Source organism: Trachurus trachurus (genome assembly GCF_905171665.1).
Source record: "Trachurus trachurus genome assembly, chromosome: 17".
Lineage (NCBI taxonomy): Eukaryota > Metazoa > Chordata > Actinopteri > Carangiformes > Carangidae > Trachurus > Trachurus trachurus.
The window spans coordinates 25236535-25258034 of NC_139900.1; the positions used below are offsets into that span (position 1 = coordinate 25236535).

The 21500-nt window shown below is 40.6% G+C and overlaps 1 protein-coding gene across 2 annotated transcripts; it reads left to right on the forward strand.

Annotated features, from left to right (window-relative positions):
* The first annotated feature begins 5735 nt into the window (after window positions 1–5735).
* On the forward strand, window positions 5736–20986 carry exoc3 (exocyst complex component 3). 2 transcript variants are annotated; one of them, XM_083991187.1, is made up of 16 exons: window positions 5736–5876; window positions 7333–7530; window positions 8681–8900; window positions 10575–10750; window positions 10946–11158; window positions 12411–12589; window positions 12731–12847; window positions 13984–14101; window positions 14330–14455; window positions 15569–15669; window positions 15791–15901; window positions 17121–17262; window positions 19210–19332; window positions 19418–19579; window positions 19666–19787; window positions 20603–20986. In XM_083991187.1, the coding sequence occupies exons 2-16, from the start codon at window positions 7387–7389 to the stop codon at window positions 20805–20807; spliced, it is 2259 nt and encodes a 752-aa protein (XP_083847313.1). In that variant the 5' UTR covers window positions 5736–5876; window positions 7333–7386; the 3' UTR covers window positions 20808–20986. The 2 variants fall into 2 exon arrangements, with proteins under 2 accessions (XP_083847313.1, XP_083847314.1); XM_083991188.1 differs by having other exon boundaries at window positions 5768–5799.
* The last annotated feature ends 514 nt before the right edge of the window (window positions 20987–21500 follow it).

Genomic DNA, 21500 nt, shown 5'->3' on the forward strand with positions numbered 1-21500 from the left:
GCAGTGGTTTGGGTCAAACAATCATACACTGAATATTTGAAACATGTTTATTTGTCTTTTTGTCACACATCTACATAGCTACCTCTGATAACAGATAATAAAACACCTATTGAACTGAACTGTATCTGTGTGTATCTGTAGTGTAATTGTTGTTGGTGAATGTGACCAAACTACACTGATTACATCAGTAGACACAAACTGCCACATTTTTCTAGACGCAGAGATCCCCTGTGTGTAACATATGGTAGCAGTGTCGAAAAGGCAGAAACCTGGAGCACTCAGGGTGGGGGGTCCTCTGCTTTAACCAGCTGTGTTGGACAGAGAGAGACAGAGAGGTACTGTACAGTCAGTACAGACAAAGTCTAACAACACAATAAAAACATAATCATAATATTAAAGCAGAAGTAAGCGATCCGGTCGTTTTGGCTAACTTTGTTAGCAGAGTTTTTTTTTCTTCAGCTGGGGAGATGTTGACTCTAGCTCAGTCACTGAAGGAACGAAGAGACTTTAGGTCTGGGACCTTAGAGTGGGCGGAGTTACAACTATCCAGCAGAGTTTTTTTTCCTCTTCTATCAAACCCAGGGTTAGGTCAACTATCCAACCGAGTTTTTTTTTTATTTATTTTTTTAGGTCTGGGACCTTAGAGTGGGCGGGGTTACTACAACTATCCAGCAGAGACTTTTTTTTCAACTGGGGAGATGTTGACTGTAGCTCAGTCACTGAAGGAATGAAAAGACTTAGGTCTGAGACTGTAGGGAGGAGTTACAACTATCCAGCAGATTTTTTTATTTCTTCCATCCAACCGGGTGTTAGGTCAACTATCTAGAGAGATAGATAGATCACAATCATACACTGAATATTTGAAACATGTTTATTTGTCTTTTTGTCAGACATCTACATACCTCTGATAACAGATAAAATGCCTATTGAACTGAACTGTATCTGTAGTGTAATTGTTGCAATCTGGTGAATGTGACCATATTAAATACAACTCACATCAGTACACAAACTGCCATCTTAATTCTTCCATGCCCAAACTCCAAAAGCATGTCATTAAAGCAATGGGAAGACGTGCGGGATAAATAAACAATAGCCTACTGCTGACTGTATTCAGAGGGTTGTGCTCTTCTCCTCTTGAGAAACACATGTTTTTTTTCACAAGTTGGAATGATTACATTTTTCTAGATACAGAGAAGGATTATTCCCCTGTGTGTACACATGTGATCACAAATGTGTCATCAGCATTAGCCTGGGGCTGCTTACAGTAGAAGGCCACGAGTTTAGAAATCTATTCAGAGAATTACCGCTGCGATCTGAGACCTCTTCTGTCCTGGCATTAAGTCATGTCTCAGGTGACTGATCACTGATCATCATGTGGTTAACTGGTGACTCTTTATTGCCTGTAGGTGTGAATATAAGTGTGTGTGTGTGTGTGTGTGTGTGTGTGTGTGTGTGTGTGTGTGTGTGTGTGTGTGTGTGTGTGTGTGTGTGTGTGTGTGTGTGTGTGTGTGTGTGTGTGCGTTTGTGTGTGTGTCTCCAGGCCAGTCTTGGGTGTACCTCACCCTATGTCAACTGGGACGGGATCCACGACCAACCATAGATAAGTGGTAGGCTATAGACAATGAATGCATGGATGCAAATATGTCCTAGAGAAAAAATTGACAATATTTGACAGGTGCCTTTGTGTTATTTCACTTAATTCTATGTCCTTATGGACTCCAGAGATGCTAACCATTCAGAGATGCTAACCATCCTATTTCCTCTCTCACCTTCTGTGTTCAGCAGATTAAAACACCACATAGGAGGGGTGACATGGAACGTCTTCTGTTACAGGCAGAGTGTAAATGGATATTTTATCTCCAAACTCTGCATCCAAAAGGTTTTAATGAAGAAATGGTACTAAATTGTTTTATTTAGAACCCTTATATGTTGTTTGCCATGACCAGGGATGGGAAATGTGTCTTTGTATTCTTCTACTTTTCTATTTTTTCTATATATTCTCTTGTATATTTTACATATTTTGTTATCGTTAAAATAGCTATCAGGGTGTCAGGTCTGATCATGCTTTAATTGCTTGAATAGCTTTAGATTTCACCATTTACACTTGTGGCCCTGGAACATGAATGGCTCCACCAGATCTAAAGACACAAATGTTTGTCTGACTCCGATTAAATATATTTATATAACATTTTGCATATATAAGAATTATTATCTATAAACCCCAGAACACAGCCTTGTTGACATAAATTCGGTGCCCAGCCATGTCTCCTGTGTGTATGTTTGTGTGTGTGGGTATGTATGTCTGTCCGTATGTCTATGTATGTGCGTGAGTGTGTATGTAGCCTAATTGTGTATCTGTGTGTATATTTGTGGATGTGGGAGGTTTGGGGTTTTCATGGTGTTTTGTTTTATTTTTATCCGCTGTGAGGCACTTTGTGTTACTAAAATGTATGAAAAGTGCCATATAAATAAAGCTGATTTGATTTGATTTGATAAATAAACACTCATGTTATGGAAACAGTAGCCTAGTCACTTCTACAGACTGCAGGGTCTACGAGGTGAAGCTGAGTCTGGATCAGTGCTGCCACAGTGCCACCTGCTGGACAGCACAATCATCTACACTAAACACTTCACACACAACACAGTCAGCAAAGAACACTATTTTTTTGTTTGTTTGTTTTGTTTTTGTTTTTTTGCACACATAAATATAAAACATACTAGAATAGAAGGGAATGTGCAGGTGAGGTCGGAAATCTAAGGAGGGCTTAGTGACCCCACCTTGGTATTACCATTAATGTAGAAAAAAAACATTTTTTGAAAATAAAATTGAAAATCTTTTTTTTTTTTTTTTACAAAATAAAAGTAAAGGTAAATGCAATGAAAATAATGAGGAAAAAATGAAGAAAGGGAAGAAAAAGAGCACAAAATATCAGGGAAAAAACACTATCCAACTGTTGCATAACAAAGTCATTTAGACATGTTTAGTTTGTTCTTAAATGTTGCTAAAGGAGCTGGCGCTGTCAGCCAGATTATGATGTTCATTCCACAGTTTGATCCCTCTGTATTTGATCGTGTGTTGTCCTCTGTTTGAATGACATCAGGGGTAGTTGTTCTGTGTGTCTAGTTTTATATGAGTGTAAGCTGGAGTTAGTGTGAAAGTGTAGTGCTGTCCCTTGTTGTCCCTTATTGGTTAAATTATTTTTCACATGACCTTTTCATTCCACCACGAGAACATATCAAGTACACAAACACACATAAGGAGACCCGGTATGGTTGTAACAACATCACTTTTAGTCCAGTAATTTTAGGCCAAAAAAGGGGTCAACGTTAAACAAATTGCAACAGAAGCAAACTCAACTGATTTTGTATCCTCAGCATGTCCTGAGTGAGGGAAAAAAAGCCCCGAAGAATCCCCCATTAGGGGAAAGTTTCGAAAAACACCCAAACATATCCCATTTATACGCATATAAAAAAAAAAAATTCACGTGTATAGGGTAAAATTTTTAACCTTTACATATCTCCATGAAAATTACTGAGTTGATTACTTACATTAAGACAAACAAAAAATGTATTACACGTTTTTTTGAAATTTTTTGTTAACATTAGCAAATTTGCATACATTTGCATACATTTGCATAAATTCCACCGTTTTGACGGCACATGTATATATGAAGTTGCTGTGGTGGTACCGGCATGAAAATTGGAATGAGTTGACTCCATCGGTCAACCGACAAGTTGACCACTTTAAATTTCAAGATGACTGCAATTTTTCAAGACAGCCACATCCTTAGTAGAGCAGGTATGACATGAGCCAACAGTGCATAATCCAATTACGTCTGGCTAATTTGCATACATACAACACCTGATCTAAACATTGAGTAGAGCAGGTGAAAATGTCTTGTTCAATCTTGTTAACATATAATATGTTAACAAGATTGAACAAGACATTTTTTAACTGTAATATGATATTACAGTTAAAAAAACTTAAGGAATGGAACCAATTAATGCTACCCATGAGCATTAATAGAGACGGAGCATGTCATACCTGCTCTACTAAGGATGTGGCTGTCTTGAAAAATTGCAGTCATCTTGAAATTTAAAGTGGTCAACTTGTCGGTTGACCGATGGAGTCAACTCATTCCAATTTTCATGCCGGTACCACCACAGCAACTACATGTGCCGTCAAAACGGTGGAATTTATGCAAATTTGCTCATGTTAACAAAGAATTTTAAAAAACTTGCAATACATTTTTTGTTTGTCTTAATGTAATTAATCAACTCAGTAATTTACATGGAGATATCTAAAAGTTAAAAATGTTACCCTATACACGTGAAATTTTTTTTTAATATGCGTATAAATGGGATATGTTTGGGTGTTTTTCGAAACTTTCCCCTAATGGGATTCTTCGGGGCTTTTTTTCCCTCACTCACAACATGCTGAGGATACAAAATCAGATGAGTTTGCTTCTGTTGCAATTTGTTTAACCTTTTCTCATAAAATGACTGGACTATTTCACCTAAAGGATAACATGAGACGAGTTATGTGATCAGTATCATATGTAGCCTACCCACTCCCTCCCTGATTGTGCATGTGAATTTGCATGGCTGTATGAGACGGTTGCGTGAAGGTTTTACAGCCAAAAAACATTTTTTTAGGTAAGAAACTAATATTTAGGACCAAGTCTAAATACTGATAAGTTCTGATATAGCCTATACTGTTGGAGTTTGAATTAGGTAGGCTAACTTGTATAATAAGGAAGCACAGGATCTTAAAATGTGAGTAATTTAATCTAGGCTATGTTCATTTCAAACCATGATGGCAGTCAAAAAATAGCTGACAGGGGTGGAGATGGTTGTAACTTGTAACACCTTTTACCTTTTTGTTGTTTTTAGGTGAGCTGCTACAAACCTCCTGCTGAAGGTTTTCATTCATACATGTTCAACATTCATATCAGAATTCAGAATAAGCTCTTCTAATGTTAGGATCCACACCACTGTCACTGTTCATTTAACCATGAGTTATTTTTGTTCATACTGAACCATAGCCTATAGGGAGATCCTTTATGAAACTTTAGCCTAGCCTATAGGCCAATTAATTTAGAAGCTGTGTGAGTTTAGCTTTGTTTTTACTGTACAGATAACATGAAATGCCTTGTCAGGCAAGGCAAGTTTATTTATAGCCCTCTACAGTTTGTCTCAAAGGGCTTTACACAGCATAATAACAACAATTTAGACCATCACATCCACTGAGGGAAAACTCTTAGAAAGAGATGGGCAATAGCCTACTGGATGGCAGACTGGTTCAGGAGCAGGCCGGTCTGTTTAGGGAGTAGGGACAGAGGAAAGTGCAGGTGGCAGTTGGTGCAGAGGGATGGAGCTCTGGAGAGATCTATGGAAACACACAGAGAGTGGGACATCAGTTTCATGGAAATAAAAATAACCATTCGTAAAATAGCTTCCACCTCACCATCAGCTATTATTTCTCTTTCCCTATCACTGACATTTTTTCCTACAAGACTCCTTTGATTGACAATAGTCCTAAGATATAAATATTACATGGTCATGACATTGCCTTTAACAATATGGACCTGGCCCCTGGCCTAGGAAAGACAAAATCATTGTGGCCGACCGTTTAAAGAACCGTGTTCGTGCCAGGGGGTCGCCAAGTTCCACCCATAGGTGGCGGTAATGCGCCAGGTCGCGGTTAGCGGACCTCCATTACTTTCGGTAGAAGAAGGAAACTGAATCAGCTGCTGCTGGGCGGAGCTCGGAGGAGGAAGTGGAGCCACAACAACACCAGTCCGTTACAAATATTGATTTTATATTTAGTAGATATGTATTTCATCTTTACTACGATTAGTCCTTAACCGCTTTCGGTAAGAACATGCATTGTGTTTATATAATGGCCCTGTTTCACCTGCAGTAAAGCAGGGTTAGCCCTTCCTGTTAGACTGTTAGCTTAGCTTATGCTAATATGTTTGTCAAGCTGGGAGATATACGTTAACTTACAGGTTCATTTACACTGTTCACTGCTTAAATAAAACACTACGTCACATTAGCTCACCGTTAGCTCACAGGCTATCATCATTACTAGTCTGTACCATCGGTACTCGATGCTACACTGACACCAGTTTGACAGCTGGTCGTGTCCCAGCTTTCACTCTGGTTTCCACCGTGTCTCACATATAAACTGGAGATTAACTTTGATTAAAAGACCTCTTATATTCGTTGCAGTAAGTTAGTTAAGGCATTTCAGTCATTTGCCACCATTCTGCTTAACAACGTTTATTTTGCTGTTAATCAGTTGTCGTGATAAACACGTTTAATTTGACAGGAATGCTTGTTATTAATTAATCATAACACCACTTGCCACTGTGTAGCTATTTATGAGGCAGATGAACTAATGACACAGTCTAGCTAGGCTATGACAAGGCTAACAGTTAGCCTGCCTGCATATGACCAGAACTAGCACTCCACACCTTGCCATTAATACAATGTTTTGTATATAATTTTTCTATATAAGGGTTCTAACCATCGCAGTCAGCTGGCTCACACTCACATCACTGCTGAACCCACTAAAACGTTGAATACGGCAATTAACTTGATGTAAATAAGTTCTTATAACCTTTAAACAGCCACATGATGTGGATTTTACTGTGCCACAATCTCTCTGTAGAGAACAATTGATCTAACAACCAGTCAGACAACACTGTTTCCTATACTGATTTAACTGTGGCAGTAAACCACAGCATCAGCAATACTCTTTTCTATTTTTTTTTTATTTCTACTATTAAACCATTTTGCATGTGTAAGACCTTGTTTGATTGTAGAAATGGGCCTACAGTCACTTATTTGCAGGTGAACTGTATTGTATTGGACTTTGAAATGTATCAGAAAGGTAAACAAAAAGAATTTAATTAGTCAAATGAATTTAATCAAGCCAGAAACAACCTGAAATTCATTTTATTTGATGGATAGTTGTGGCTTAAATCTGTAAATCAGGTGAATTACTGTTTAGTTTCCAATTGAAGACAGATATTAAACACATATAAACATCAGGAACAAAAGTCTTCCCTGTTAACATGTGTCTGTCATGTCTGATGGATCTGTTAACTGCAGATTTTTACAAGGCTATTGCGACTAACTGTCTATCAGTGTGTCGTGTCGTTAAACAAAGACCTATTGTCTTCCTGTCATCAAATATAATAGTTTCTGGAACTGTCATTCGAAACAAATTTACCACATTGCCATATGTGATATAAAAACACAACAAAAGCAAAACATTGTTATTGTTGGTGTTTGTGTGTGACTGCCCGTGTTTTCCATCCTCAGCCTTTGCATGAAGCTTTTGGATACGACTGGTACTTTATATCGCTGAGAAACACTATGGAGGAGACGAGTCGGGAGGCGGTCGCCACGGCGGTGCAGCGTGTGGCGGGGATGCTGCAGAGGTCGGACCAGCTGGACAAGGTGGAGCAGTACAGACGAAGAGAGGCCCGTAAAAAGGCGTCGGTGGAGGCCAGGCTCAAGGTGACGTTTAAACACACAGCACAGTGGGGTTCAGTCCTGCACTCCTCAATTTACACATCTGCTCTGTCCACTATGGGAGAAGATAGGGGCAACGTGGGATTTTTTCACCCCCAGAATGCTGAGTTCGTATCCGTGCATTAATATAACAGTTTACTAGTGAAAAGTTTACAGTTGCTGCACTGTATTAGTCATCACATCCCACATTGTTATTAATTGATGTAAAGACATTAGACTTTTTTATTGATCCCACTCATGGGAAATTCACTTGCAACAGTAGCAGAGAAGTACAGGACAAGTAAAGAAAGAAAGGAATAATATTCACTATTGACATTCACTATGTATAAATACGTGTCAACAAAAATATGTACTGTTATGTACAAAATGATTTAAATAGAGAAAAAATATATATATACACTAGGGATATCACGATTTCTTGTTTTCACAATTAATTGCGGTATTAAACGCCACAATTAAGTAATCGTAAAGATTCCTAAATACCGTCACTTTCCAAAAAAAGATAATATGTCGGCAAAGTAAAGCTAAATGCACAGATACTGGTAAATTTACATGTACATACCTAACGTAACACTGAATTGTTGTTGCTGAAATGTAAGTGTGTCATTTGTAATCAAAAAGTATAAAAAAAAACTATTTAAAAAAAAATATTTGGTATAGATGACAATTAATGACTTTAATATTTGAAACATTTCCTGTGGGGGATTAATAATTGGTCCTATATTAATAGATACTTTAAATATTTTGTGTAAACAATTAGTAATGCAAGTATATTTTGGCTATATTTGATTTCACACATTCATGGTGTTTAAAAGAAATTGATTAATGCATAATAATTGTGATAAGTAAATGTACAGCTTGTATAAATTATGCGGTAGAAAAAATGTTATAAATACAACTGGGTGAGGTAATAGAGTGAAATGGGAAAAAAAAAGCGGCTTGTGCAAAGGAGGCAGAACAGTAGTGCAATAATGTCAAGAATAAATAAAGAATCCAGAGTGTAGGTTCCTTCTGCTTGAGATTGCAGCGTGGGAGCAGCGGTCTGTTGCTCCTACAGTCTTGTCACAAAGAAAGAACACCGATGAAAGACTTCCCTCACAGTGTTTATCTCTTGATGCCCTCTAATGTCCTCCAGGCAGCCATCCAGTCCCAGCTGGACGGCGTCCGCACCGGACTGACCCAGCTGCACAGCGCCCTGCTGGACGTCAAAGACATCCAGAGCTCCCTGGCCGACGTGAGCAACGACTGGAGGCAGAGCATCAACACCATCGAGAACCTGAAAGACGTCAAGGACGCTGTGGTTCAGCACAGTCAGCTGGCCTCTGCTGTGGAAAACCTCAAAAACATCTTCTCTGGTGAGTTCACGTCAAACTGCAGGACCGTTGTGTGTGTGTCCACAGTCTACCTGTTAGGCAGGTTCGGGTCTGGTTCTGTCGCAGCTCAACTCAGGATCAGCCAGAACTAAGATCAGGAGCGTTTGCCTGTTATGCTTTTTTATTTTTGCATTTACCAGCCTAATGGCCGAAGGAATGAAAGAATTTGCATAGCGATTTGTTTTGCGTTGCCGGTCTGAGGGCATGAGAACAAATTCACTGTGAAGCATACGATCAGGTTGGCACAATATTCTAGTAGCTTCCTGGATCACAGAGAACAGAAGTCATCAAACTTGTCACCAGTCAGATAGATAGATAGATAGATAGATAGATAGATAGATAGATAGATAGATAGATAGATAGATAGATACAAAAATACATAGATAGATAGATAGATAGATAGATAGATAGATAGATAGATAGATAGATAGATAGATAGATAGATACAAAAATACATAGATAGATAAATAGATTGATTGATTGATAGATACAAAAATACATAGATAGATAGATACAAAGTAAGATAGATAGATACAAAGAAAGATAGATAGATAGATAGATAGATAGATAGATAGATAGATAGATAGATAGATAGATAGATAGATAGATAGATAGATAGATAGATAGATAGATAGATAGATAGATTGATTGATACAAAAATACATAGATAGATAGATACAAAGTAAGATAGATAGATAGATAGATAGATAGATAGATAGATACATACATACATACAAAAACACATAGATAGATAGATAGATAGATAGATAGATAGATAGATAGATAGATAGATAGATAGATAGATAGATAGATAGATAGATAGATAGATAGATAGATAGATAGACATTGAAAACATTCACCTACATTCACACTTTGTGCTGCACCTTACGTCGGGTTCACACCGGACGCGGAAGCGCCGCAAATAGCCGCGGAACGGTGACCGCTTCCTTTCGGCGCCCAAGTTAACCGATGGTGTAGTTCAGACCGCCCTGCAGCGACCGTTTCGGCGTCTGTTCTATTTTGTGCGCGAGCCGCGAGCAATCGCGTCAATCTTGGCAGGAAGTCATACATGAAACAACGAGAGAATCTGGTCAATTTTCAAAATAAAGCACTTTTCAAAACAAAATACAGCGATTGACAAATGCGATTGTATTTATATTTGTCAGACTCTCAACAGAGAGCGAGAGAGATGAAAACACACACGTACACGAAAGGGAGACACGGAGTGGGCTGGCTGCGGGGGGGGTTCAAAACACACAAACAAACAGGGAAAGAGCGAGAGAGAGAGGCAGAGACGAGTTGTTGTCAAGTGAAGAACGACGTGAAATTAATCTTGGAAGTGAAGTGGAGGGAGTTGTCTGACCCACAGCACACGGCATTATAATTATATGAGGTCATTTAGTAATCCATGATGTAAAAAAAACAGCTCTGAATGTGAGTAAACAACGGCTGAGGAGCAGAGGCGCTTGCGACCGCCGCGGAGAAATCAGCGCCTGGTGTGAACTGGAGGGACGCGGCTCCGGTGTGAACCTGGCGTTATGCATGAAAAGTGCTTTATAAATAAATATTGATTTGATGGAGAGAAAGACCAGCATATAAAAGAAAATGTTCAAAGACTCTCAGTAAAAGTGTGTGTCTCTGTCACTGTGTGTGCAGTCCCAGAGATCGTGGAGGAGACACAGCAGCTCATCATAGAGCAGGCGGAGCTGCTGCAGGCCCACAGGAAGCTGATGGAGCTGGAGTGTTCCCGCGACGACCTCATGTACGAGCAGTACCGCATGGACAGCAAGAACACCAGCGACATGAACCTCATCTCCATCTACTTCGAAGATGTAAGCTCAGAATGAAGGATACTGAATGGAAACGAATTGAAAACATTTGGAAACACAAACCTTACTTACCGACACGAGCCTTCTGCCTCTGTAGTTGTAGTTGATTTTGAAAGACGCTCCTCCTCGCCATAGTGATGGTCCAGCTCAAAGCTTGGAGTCCAGCTGGTTTTCAGCGTCGTTGTCTTCTTCTTCCAGGTTCAGGGTTTGTCCGATGAGCTGGCCAAACAGCTGTGGATGGTACTGCAGAGGTCCATGGTCACCGTGCGCCGCGATCCCACCATGCTGGTGTCCGTGGTGCGCATCATCGAGCGGGAGGAGAAGATCGACCGACGCATGGTCGACCGCAAGAAGCAGACGGGTTTCATCCCGCCCGGCCGACCCAAGCGCTGGAAGGACAGGATGTTTAAGGTGAGAGCAGAAATCTTTAGAAATATTTTTCCCCACTTCTTCTTGCTTATATAAACCTTCTTCCCTTTTTTACTCTCTCTCCATTTTTTATCTTCTTTTCCTTCCGTCCTTGTCTTGCTGCAACTCCTCTTCCTCCTTGTGTTGGAATTCTTCTTCTTAATTTTCCCCTTGACTCTTCCCTTCCTCCTCTGACTCTCCAGTCTGGTTGCTATCCTGTTTACTGTGTTTGTGTTTTTATCTTCTCTTCTTTCCTCCTTTCTCCCTATTTTCATACAGTCCCGTTTAGTAGTTCTACTCCAATAGTCTGCACTCAAACATCCCGACTGAATGGAAGCTGCTTTGAACTCTTTTAAATGAATCATCATCATCATCATCATTGACCTTTATTTAACCAGGCAAAATTGCTAAGAAAGCATTCTTATTTAGGAATATGAGGCTTTGGTTTCAAAGTGTCTATGGAATATTATAGACAAAGATTTGCTATGTTGTCAACACTGCAGTCTGTAAAGAGACAGAAAAACAGGCCAATGAGGCAACTCTAACTTAGTTCCACAGTATTGATCCAACCAATGGTGGTTAGGAGGACAGGTGAGATGAACATTAGCACAGTGTTTTCTATGGCTAACATCAACAATATTATTTTGTATAGATTATTGTTTGCAAATGCATTTTTATTTGATTTACTGGTGTATTTGAGTTAATTTTAATTTCAGTTTTTTTCCCTCACCTTTTAAACCCATTATAATATCTGAGTTTAGCAACTGAGTGTAGTCCTACTTTAAGCATGTCAACGTTCTTGTTAAATGTCCATTGTACTCGGCACCTGTTTGCAAAATTGCACACATCTGTCCAGATGTTCTTTGGCCTATTTTTTATATATATTTTATATATTAGTTTAGTTGCACTGTCCAGCAACTTGCAAAATAGTCAAAAATAGGTCAAAGTCAATGAAAAGATGTGATTTTACTGTAAAAAATAAAATAAATAAAAAAATAAATAAATATTGATATGGTATTTCTGCCATATTGCCCACCTGTATTCACATCAGAGCTTAGTGAATCAGTGTCTGTTATACGGTATAACACTGAGGTATAATAGCTCAGTGTCTGAGCTCAGACTCATTCACCTCTGCACCTTATTCATATTCTACATGTTAATTCACCATGCTGCTCTACAGACGCCAGCTGCCACATGATCAGTCTGAACGAAGCCCAGCAGCAGACAGTTGTGTAAATATCTGGTTGTGTTGCAGGTGTTGGAGGGAACAGTCAGCACTCGCATCGAGGGAACCCAGTCTGTGACCAGAGAGGCCGACAAGATGTGGCTGGTCCGTCTCCTAGAAATAACCAGGAAGTACGTTCTGGACGACCTGATTGTGGTCAAGAACCTCATGGTGCAGTGCTTCCCCCCACACTACAACACTTTCAACAGGTAACACACACACAAAAACAGTGTTTCTCTGTCTAACATGTGCATCCTGGGAACTGATCGACAAAGTATTGAGTTAAACACAACACACTCAGGTAAGTGTTGTCTCACAGGTTTGTGTGTGTGTGTGTGTGTATGTTCAAGGTTCTTCGTTCTCTACCACAATGCTGTGTCCACCCGAGTCACAGAACTGGCAGCTGAAGACTTGGAGGCAAATGAGATTGTGTCCCTGCTGACATGGGTCCTCAACACATACAAGAGGTACGCACACTCACAAACAGTTTGACACATTTTGCGTCCATATTAGGGGTATCATAGTCAGGGTTGGGGAGTAACGCATTACACGTAAAGGCGTTACAGTACGTATTTAAAATACAAAATATGAGTGTACTGTATTCCGTTACAGTTACAGTTTAAATTGGTGTATTCTGAATACAGTTACCTTCTTTAAAAAAAATGGATTACTTGGATTACTTAGCCTATCGCACTACACGCAGGTTGCACTGACTGTGTGGATGCTTGTTGCCCTGTGGCGAAGTTAGAACCATCAAGGTGGGAGAGGGACGGACAAAACAACGCCGACAATTAACCCAGCTCCGCCGGCCCAGAGGGCTCTCATGCAGGAAAGAAAGGAGGGTTACGTGCTAAACTCGCCGGCCGTCTCTGCTTTAGTTGGCTTCATTTTGGTAATGTTGCTATAATGTTGCAATGTCCGGTCTCTGGTTTAGGTTTTGTTTGTGAGTCAGTGTAGGGCCAGCTAAATGATATTTAGAAAATAAAGTAATGACAGGAGCTACTGTTAAATCTGCAGGCTAACTCTAAAAATGTACTTACACTCAATTCTCTGCTGAAGTGTCGTTTTGGAAACAGCGTGGTTAATCCAAAACGACACAAACCTAAACCAGAGACCGGACATTGCAACATTATAGCAACATTACCAAAATGAAGCCAACTAAAGCAGAGACGGCCAACGAGTTTAGCACGTAACCCTCCTTTCTTTCCTGCATGAGACTGCACTTGAGTTGTCAGGTTCCTCATGGTAACCTATACAGCTCCACCTCGGTGTGTAAACTCCTCACAGTCACACACTTCTCCACCGACATTATGACGCAACAGGTATTTCAACACCTGGCAGAGCCGACGACTGACTGACGCGTTGTTTCCCAACCCGTCCGAGCAGCGCCTGACTCCCTACTCTGTCTCTGATATGATATGTTACTGATTCATAATCACAGTGTGTGTGTGTGTGTGTGTGTGTGTGTGTGTGTGTGTGTGTGTGTGTGTGTGTGTGTGTGTGTGTGTGTGTGTGTGTGTGTGTGTGTGTGTGTGTGTGTGTGTGTGTGTGTGTGTGTGTGTGTGTGTGTGTGTTTGTGTGCATGTGTGTGTGTGTGTGTCAGTGTGGAGATGATGGGCCATCCTGAGCTCCTGTCAGAGTGTGACATCAACCAGCTGGAGTCTCTGCTGCCACAGGACGTGGTGGACGACCTGCTTAGCAAATACGTGCAGACTTTCACAGTAAGAGGCACACACACACACACACACACTGTCAGAGATGCTCATCACCAGCTTTTATAACACCAACGTGATAAAACTCCCTCACAGTTTACCTTCTCCTCACATGTCTAGTAACCAGTGGTTTGGCACAATGTTAGAATCTGCCTTTGTTAATTGTGGACCGTGTGTGTGTGTGTGTGTGTGTGTGTGTGTGTGTGTGTGTGTGTGTGTGTGTGTCCCTGTCTTCAGTCTAATATAACGGGCTGGCTGCGGAAGGCCCTGGAAACAGACAAGAAGGACTGGCAGAAGGAGACGGAGCCCGAGGCCGACCAGGACGGATACTACCAGACCACACTGCCTGCTATCGTCTTTCAGGTGCAACACACACACACACACATTCACATGCGCACATGCCAGATTTTCAGTGTGTCAGGGCTTCAGGTCCAAGGGGGACTCAGAGACTAGAGTTCTCAACAAGCCATACATTTCAAACCTGACGCGGCCCGACTCACTAGCATTAATTCTCGGCCTGAACGCCTGGCCTAATGCCTCATTATTGTGTTCTAATACTACACACCTGATAATGATAGTGATGATGACATGATGGTCAAATGAATGTTCTGCTCTAACAACCATAATGACCTGATGAAATCAGACCAGATATACAGGCAGGCATTGATGGGGGGGGGGGGGGCAACTCTGAGCCTTCGACCTGAGGGCAGCACACCAAATTCTGAGTTGAGGATGTGTGTCGGGTCGTTAAAAATCTTTTGTGCTTCTCTGAGCAGTGATTTCTCATATAGCAACTTAAGATAGTTCTGCTCCTCCCTCCCTATGATTTTCATGGCGGTTTGAGCCGCCCAGACGTGCCAGTTTAGACTTCGCCAATACCGAGGTATTGCCATACCATACTTGTATGCTGATACAGCCTGAGTCTTCTCAGGAAATACATTCTTTGCTGCAGTCGGGAGCAAAGCTTGTCAATGTGCACCTGCCATGTAAGCATGTTGTCCATATGGACGCCTAGGTATTTATATGTATCTACCTGATTAATAGCTGCATCACGAATGAGCACTGGCCTGTGGTCACCTATTGGGTGTGTTATGTCTGAAGTCTGTAATGAGTTGTTATTGTAGCCACAGTACACAGGGCTGCTCTAAATGTTTCACCTGTTTCACCTTTCACCTGAATCATTGGGTGGTGATATTTCCCTCAAACCAGAGCTAAAAGAAGAGCGACCGCATCACCACAGCAAATGGGTTTGTTTATAAGCTGAGATCTGTGGAGTCGTTGGTCCCAGGTTTCTGTCTGAACATCACTACATACAGTCTGAGCTTATGTAAATCAGCTCCAGTATTTGTGTACTTAGATTTGAATACATCTGTGAACACAGAGCCACGCAGACATATGTTAAGTAGGCACTTTCTCCGTCTGCCTCCTGATCATCTTCCTGCTTCACTCATCCATGTCCATGTCTCTCTTCTTCAGATGTTTGAACAGAACCTGCAGGTCGCAGCACAGATCGATGGAGATTTCAAAGAGCAGGTTCTGAAGCTGTGTCTGAAGCAGATGAACTCCTTCCTCATCAGGTGGATAAAAACATCTCCAACATTAAAACCCAGACTGCCCACAGTTGTTTTCAGTTAATTAGAATCATTCCAGTCAGTATTAGAAGAATTACTAATATTGTGTGTGTGTGTGTGTGTGCAGGTACAGAGAGGAGGCAATGCTCTACAAAGAGGAGCACCTGAGAGACAGACAAATGCCTCAGTGTTATGTGCAGTACATGATCGCCATCATCAACAACTGCCAAACCTTCAAGTGAGTTTGTCACTTCAAGTGACTTCATGATGTCAGGTGGAGTTTGATTAACATGTAAACAAACCTGGTGGTTGTTTATGCAGCTGTCACTTGAAACAGACCTGTTGAACATAAGTGATGTTCATTAAGATTAATTCAACTTGAAAAATGTGAAATATTTTTCTTCATTTATGTAAGGACAAGAAAGAGTTGATCAAGACAAATAAAGGAACTGAGCTTGAAAAATAGTGATAGACCGATTATCAGCATGACCGATAATATCGGCCAATATTCAGCATTTTTACAATAATTGGTATTGGCTGTTTAGTTTCACTGATAACCAATAAGATAAATGTATTTTAAAGGGATGGTTCAACATTTTGGCAAAATAGCCCATTGCCATAATCCCTGTAGTCTTAGCAGTAGGTTCATTACCTTTAGTTGTCGGTGCAAGCTATTTTTAGTACGGCCGAGCCGAGCTGTGAGCTGCTCAGAGCTACGCTATGGAGGCTAATGGGATTTCTTGGTTTCCCTCATCAAATTCATTAAATACACAATCCAACAACTCCAGAACGCTCTGGTGGAATGTTACGAGATGGAGTTGTTTTATAGGTAAATTCATGCAAAACCGCTGATGAGCGTTGCCTTCAGGGACATTTTTCAAGCAAGCATTTTGCATCTACTTCGAAAACAACTCTGTAACGTTCCGTTATTGTCTCTTATTGTCACATTGACAAATAAGGGTAACGAACCTACTGCTATGACTATAGGGATTATGGCAATGGGCCAATTTGCCAAAATGTTGAACTATCCCTTTTTATCACAGATAATCGCAGTGTACAAAAAACAAATAAACAGTATACTGTATTCAGTCTAATTCCAGATGTGTTACTCTAAAATTTAACATCAACATTTCATTTTTACTGTAAATGAATATCAGTTCTAAAAATGGGTTATTAGTTTCCTTGATTAATAGTAATGGATATCGGTATCAGCTCTGAAAATATGATATTGGTCAGTCCCTATTGCAAAATAATCTACATAAACAGTCAGGGAGTGTCAGATGACACAGGAAGTGGGGTGACATCATGCCATGAGTCAAAGTGAGAAACCACCATGTAGTCTCCCAGTGAGTGAAACTACAACAGCTGTGACTACTCACTGTGCTCGTGCACAGGGAGTAGTTCAGGGCACCGCACTGTGACGCCTGCCATCAGAACCGTGTGTTGTGTTTCCTCAGAGAGTCCATCAACAGCCTGAAGAGGAAATACACTCAGTCCTCAGAGCCCACAGACAGCGATGCTGCTATAGAGAGGACTCTGAATGAAGTGGCCAAGGAGGGGTGCCAGTTCCTGTTGGACGAGGTCTTCCTCGACCTGGAGGTGAAAGAGACTTTTCTGTGCCGAGCCTTACTCAGGGTTGTTTGTGATTGTTTTTGTACTATATAACAAAGCTGTTCTGTTCTCTTAGTTTTTACAAAGTACACAAGTCCAGCAGCTAATGGGAGTCTTTAATAAACATAAACATAAACATGAATCAGTTTCTCCAAATCTGACAAAGACTTAACAAGATGTGCCAGATGTGTTCTCACATGTGCTCAGGACAGGTCCCTTGTCCACTGATCAAAAAAACCCACTAAGACCTGCAAACACTGGGCTTTAAATTGCCACAGAGAAGAGCACAAACAGCAACATCTTCTGGGTCACATGACTCTGCAGTAGTCTTAGTTGTCTGGCTTCAGACCAGCTACACAACACTCCCATAGATTTGGTAATTTCCAGTCCTTTTCTGCTGTAACATCTTTGGGCGACAGACTGTAGACAGAACTGTCAACTGTCCAGCACAGTTCTATTTCACCAGAAACACCCCAAAATACATTTTAAAACCACACCATCACCAATTGAAGCATGTCACATGGAGCCTTCAGCCCTCCAGACTCCAACTTTAATGAAACTCTGAAACACTTTCAGCTGGTTTCTCACTAATTTTAGCCAGCACAAGAATAAACTCTGCCTTAAAGAGGAAGCCCCTTCGCCTTTTAACAAAAATGTGACAAAAAACAGATTTTTACATAATAAGAATTTAATTGGTAATGAGGGTAAGATGGCAAATATGACTGAGATCTATAGCAGCCTTTAAAGAATTACAATCATTACAATCTAGGCTTCACATAGAACAATGAAGGTGAAACTCAATATGAGACACAGGTACTCGATCGTACACGATCGTACACGATATCTGACACACAGTAAGCCTGACAGACACTGCACCAGCAGATTGGTACAGTTTCTGTGAATAGGTAAAGGTCTAACCGTAACACAGAAGTGTGTTGTATTTTTAACATCAGCTGTAACATTGATTCTGCTAAAAATAAACCCAGTCTTTGTTGCTGCTCTTGGTGCAGTGTGTTGGACTGATTGGCAGTGAACCAAGGTTTAAATATAGCGGCTGGTGGCAATAATCAAAGTCTGAGTCAAAGTAGCCTGGGAGCATTACAGCACCAGTTGTGTTAATGGCTTTTGAATATTTGCTGAAGCAGGACTTTGGACATCTGGACCCAGTTGTTCGAAAGGTCATCGGATCGGATTTTGGATAAATGGATTGGATCAAATCTTGAAAAAGGGTTGTTCAAAACTAAAAACAGATTCTGAGATCAGATTACATCGTGTAATCCAATTTAATCTGGATCAAACCCTCAGTTTGTGTTGTTCAAAACCTTTTGTAGAATCAGGATAACTTTGATCCAAAAAATTAGGATGATTCTGATAAGGGATCTTTTTGGGATTGAATAATAAAGACACAAATATACCCATAATATGGTCCAAACACAAAAAAAATTACTTAAATCAAAAAATATATTTTCAGTCAACTACACTTTTTTTTTCTTTGATTGAAAATGTTTTTTTTTTTTTTTTGAGTGAAAATATTTTTTTTGGTTGAAGTAAGTTTTTTTTTTTTTTATAATAAAGACGCAAATCTACCTTCATAGTTATCTGGATTTGGTCATTTTGAATTGTATCTGGATCAGACTAATTCAGACACACTGTGCTTTGAACAACTGCGATAGAAGTAAAACGGATAGCGTGATCCTGGATGGCCAAACAAGGGATTTTAAAATCCGGTTAATTTTGATCCAGATTACACCCTTTGAACATGTGGATCCTGGGCTTTCAAACTCCTGACCTAAGTGTCCCCAGAGATGGTGACTCACCGGTTCCACTACAGGATAATGTGCTACAGATGCCTTCACACAGTGAAGCACTAGTTTAAATGAGATTAGTCGGTGGAAGTTTATCACATCACTGATTAAATGTGGATGTCGTTGGCAGCATCACCTGAACGAGCTGTTGACCAGGAAGTGGCTGACAGGCTCTCACGCCGTGGACACCATCTGCGTGACGGTGGAGGACTACTTCAATGACTTCAACAAGATCAAGAAACCCTACAACCAGGTAGGGAACTGAGCTCTTGGTATGAAACCTTCGAATACCCGTGGTGGAAGGTGGCTTCATCATGTCGGCCGCTCTGTGTTTGCAGGAGATGACGAGCGAGGCGCTGCGCAGGGTGGTGGTGGAGTACATCAAAGCCGTGATGCAGAAGAGAATCACCTTCAAAAACGCAGACGAGAGGAGGGAGGGAGCCGAGAGGATGATCAAAGAGGCCGATCAGTTCAAGTTCCTCTTCAGAAAACTGGCCGCTGTGAGTTTCAGATGTCATGGTTACTGTAACGTTGTTCAGGTTGCAGGGTGCGTTGTGTTTAATCTTGGCTGATTGTTGCCGTGCAGGGTGAAGACACGGACCGGCTTTGTGGTGCCATCGCTGCCATCGCGGAAGTCTTTAAGTTGACTGACCCCACGCTGCTGTTCCTGGAGGTCACCACACTGGTGTCCAAGTATCCTGACATCAGGTACACAAACTAGCCTGCAGTTTAAAGGGATATTTCAACATTTTGGCAAATTTGCCTATTACCACAATCCCTATAGTCATAGCAGTAGGTTCATTACCTTTAATTGTCAGTGCAAGCTGTTTTTAGATCGGTGGGGCAGAGACGTGAGCTGCTCAGCTAACGCTACAGAGGCTCATGGTATTTCCTGGTTTCCCCTATCAAACTCATCAAATACACATCTAACAACTCCAAAACGCTCTGGTGGACAAGTTCTCTGCCTCCCCATATCCTGTCTCTCTCTCAACTGTGCTTTCAATTAAAGGCGAAAAAGCCCCAAAAATATACTTTAAAAAAAAGTGCAAGTATTTCTGAGTATTTGGTTTGTGTGTTGTGTAATGTTACATAATTCTACGTTATCTCATAGCGTGGTGAATGTTCAGGTCACAACTTGTCCACCAGAGAGTTTTGGAGTTGTTTGATGGGGGAAACCCAGCAATACCATATGCCTCTGTAGCGTAGCTCTGAACAGCTCACATCTCTGCTCCGCTGATCTAAAAACAGCTTGCACTGACAATTAAAGGTAACGAACCTACTGGTATGACTATAGGGATTATGGCAATGGGCCAATTTGCCAAAATGTTGAACTATCCCTTTAAAGTAGTGTTAGCTTTGAGCTTGACCTCTAAAATGGAACATCTAAATGGCATGCAGCCATTAATAATCATATTGATTACAACGACAATTACACAATGTGTCTCAGTGGATAATCATAAAGCAGGCTGATGCCACACAAGCTAAGTGTTGCTCATGTCTTTTGTCCTTCCTGCTCACCGTAGGGAGGAGCACATCCAGGCGCTGCTGGCGGTACGCGGCGATGCCAGCAGGGAAATGCGTCAGATGATCATCGGGACCCTCAGTGAGAACAAAGTGTCCTACTCCGGCGTAACGCAGCCCATCTTCAAAGACATCACTGTGCCCACCATTACCATGACAACCATGACTACCATGACCTCCATGGCGACTGCAAAGCTGCTCAAATGAAGCCATCCACAAAGATACCATTTCCACCTTCAGCACCTTCAAATATGATACATAAAGCGAAATTCTTTTTTCCAGACACTTTATTAATTGTTTAACATGTTGTTTTCTGTCCATAGTCTTTAATTTTATTTTCACCCTGATCCCATGTCTGCTTTAACGGAATAATAAAAGTGTAGTTGTACAAAGTGGCTGTGATCGGTCTCCTCATTACAGCCTCACAGGAACGAGTTCCCTGCTTTTTCTTCTTAAACAGCACAGGATAAATCACAGTAGATCTTATACAGTATATATATATATATATATATATATATATATATATATATATATATATATATATATTATATTTTTTATTATTATAACAAACAAACATTTCATAAACATGAAACAATAAATAAAACAAACAATAAAAAGGGGGTTATTATCTTACTTGTTATATGTATATATTATTGTGGCTTTCCTTCATGATGTCAAAGCCACATGGAAGGCATGAAAGGTAGGTTTTCTTGCAAGAATGAATAATGGCATTTATCAGTTTGCAAAAACAAAAGTTTACTAAAAGAAAAATAAGTTTACACTCCATATAAAAGCTAAAAATGTGATCCCTTTCACAGCTCTCATCCCACACTGAAGCTGTCGGTGACGTAATTGCAAACACTTCATAGACATTGTAGACATACAACACATTGAGAAGAA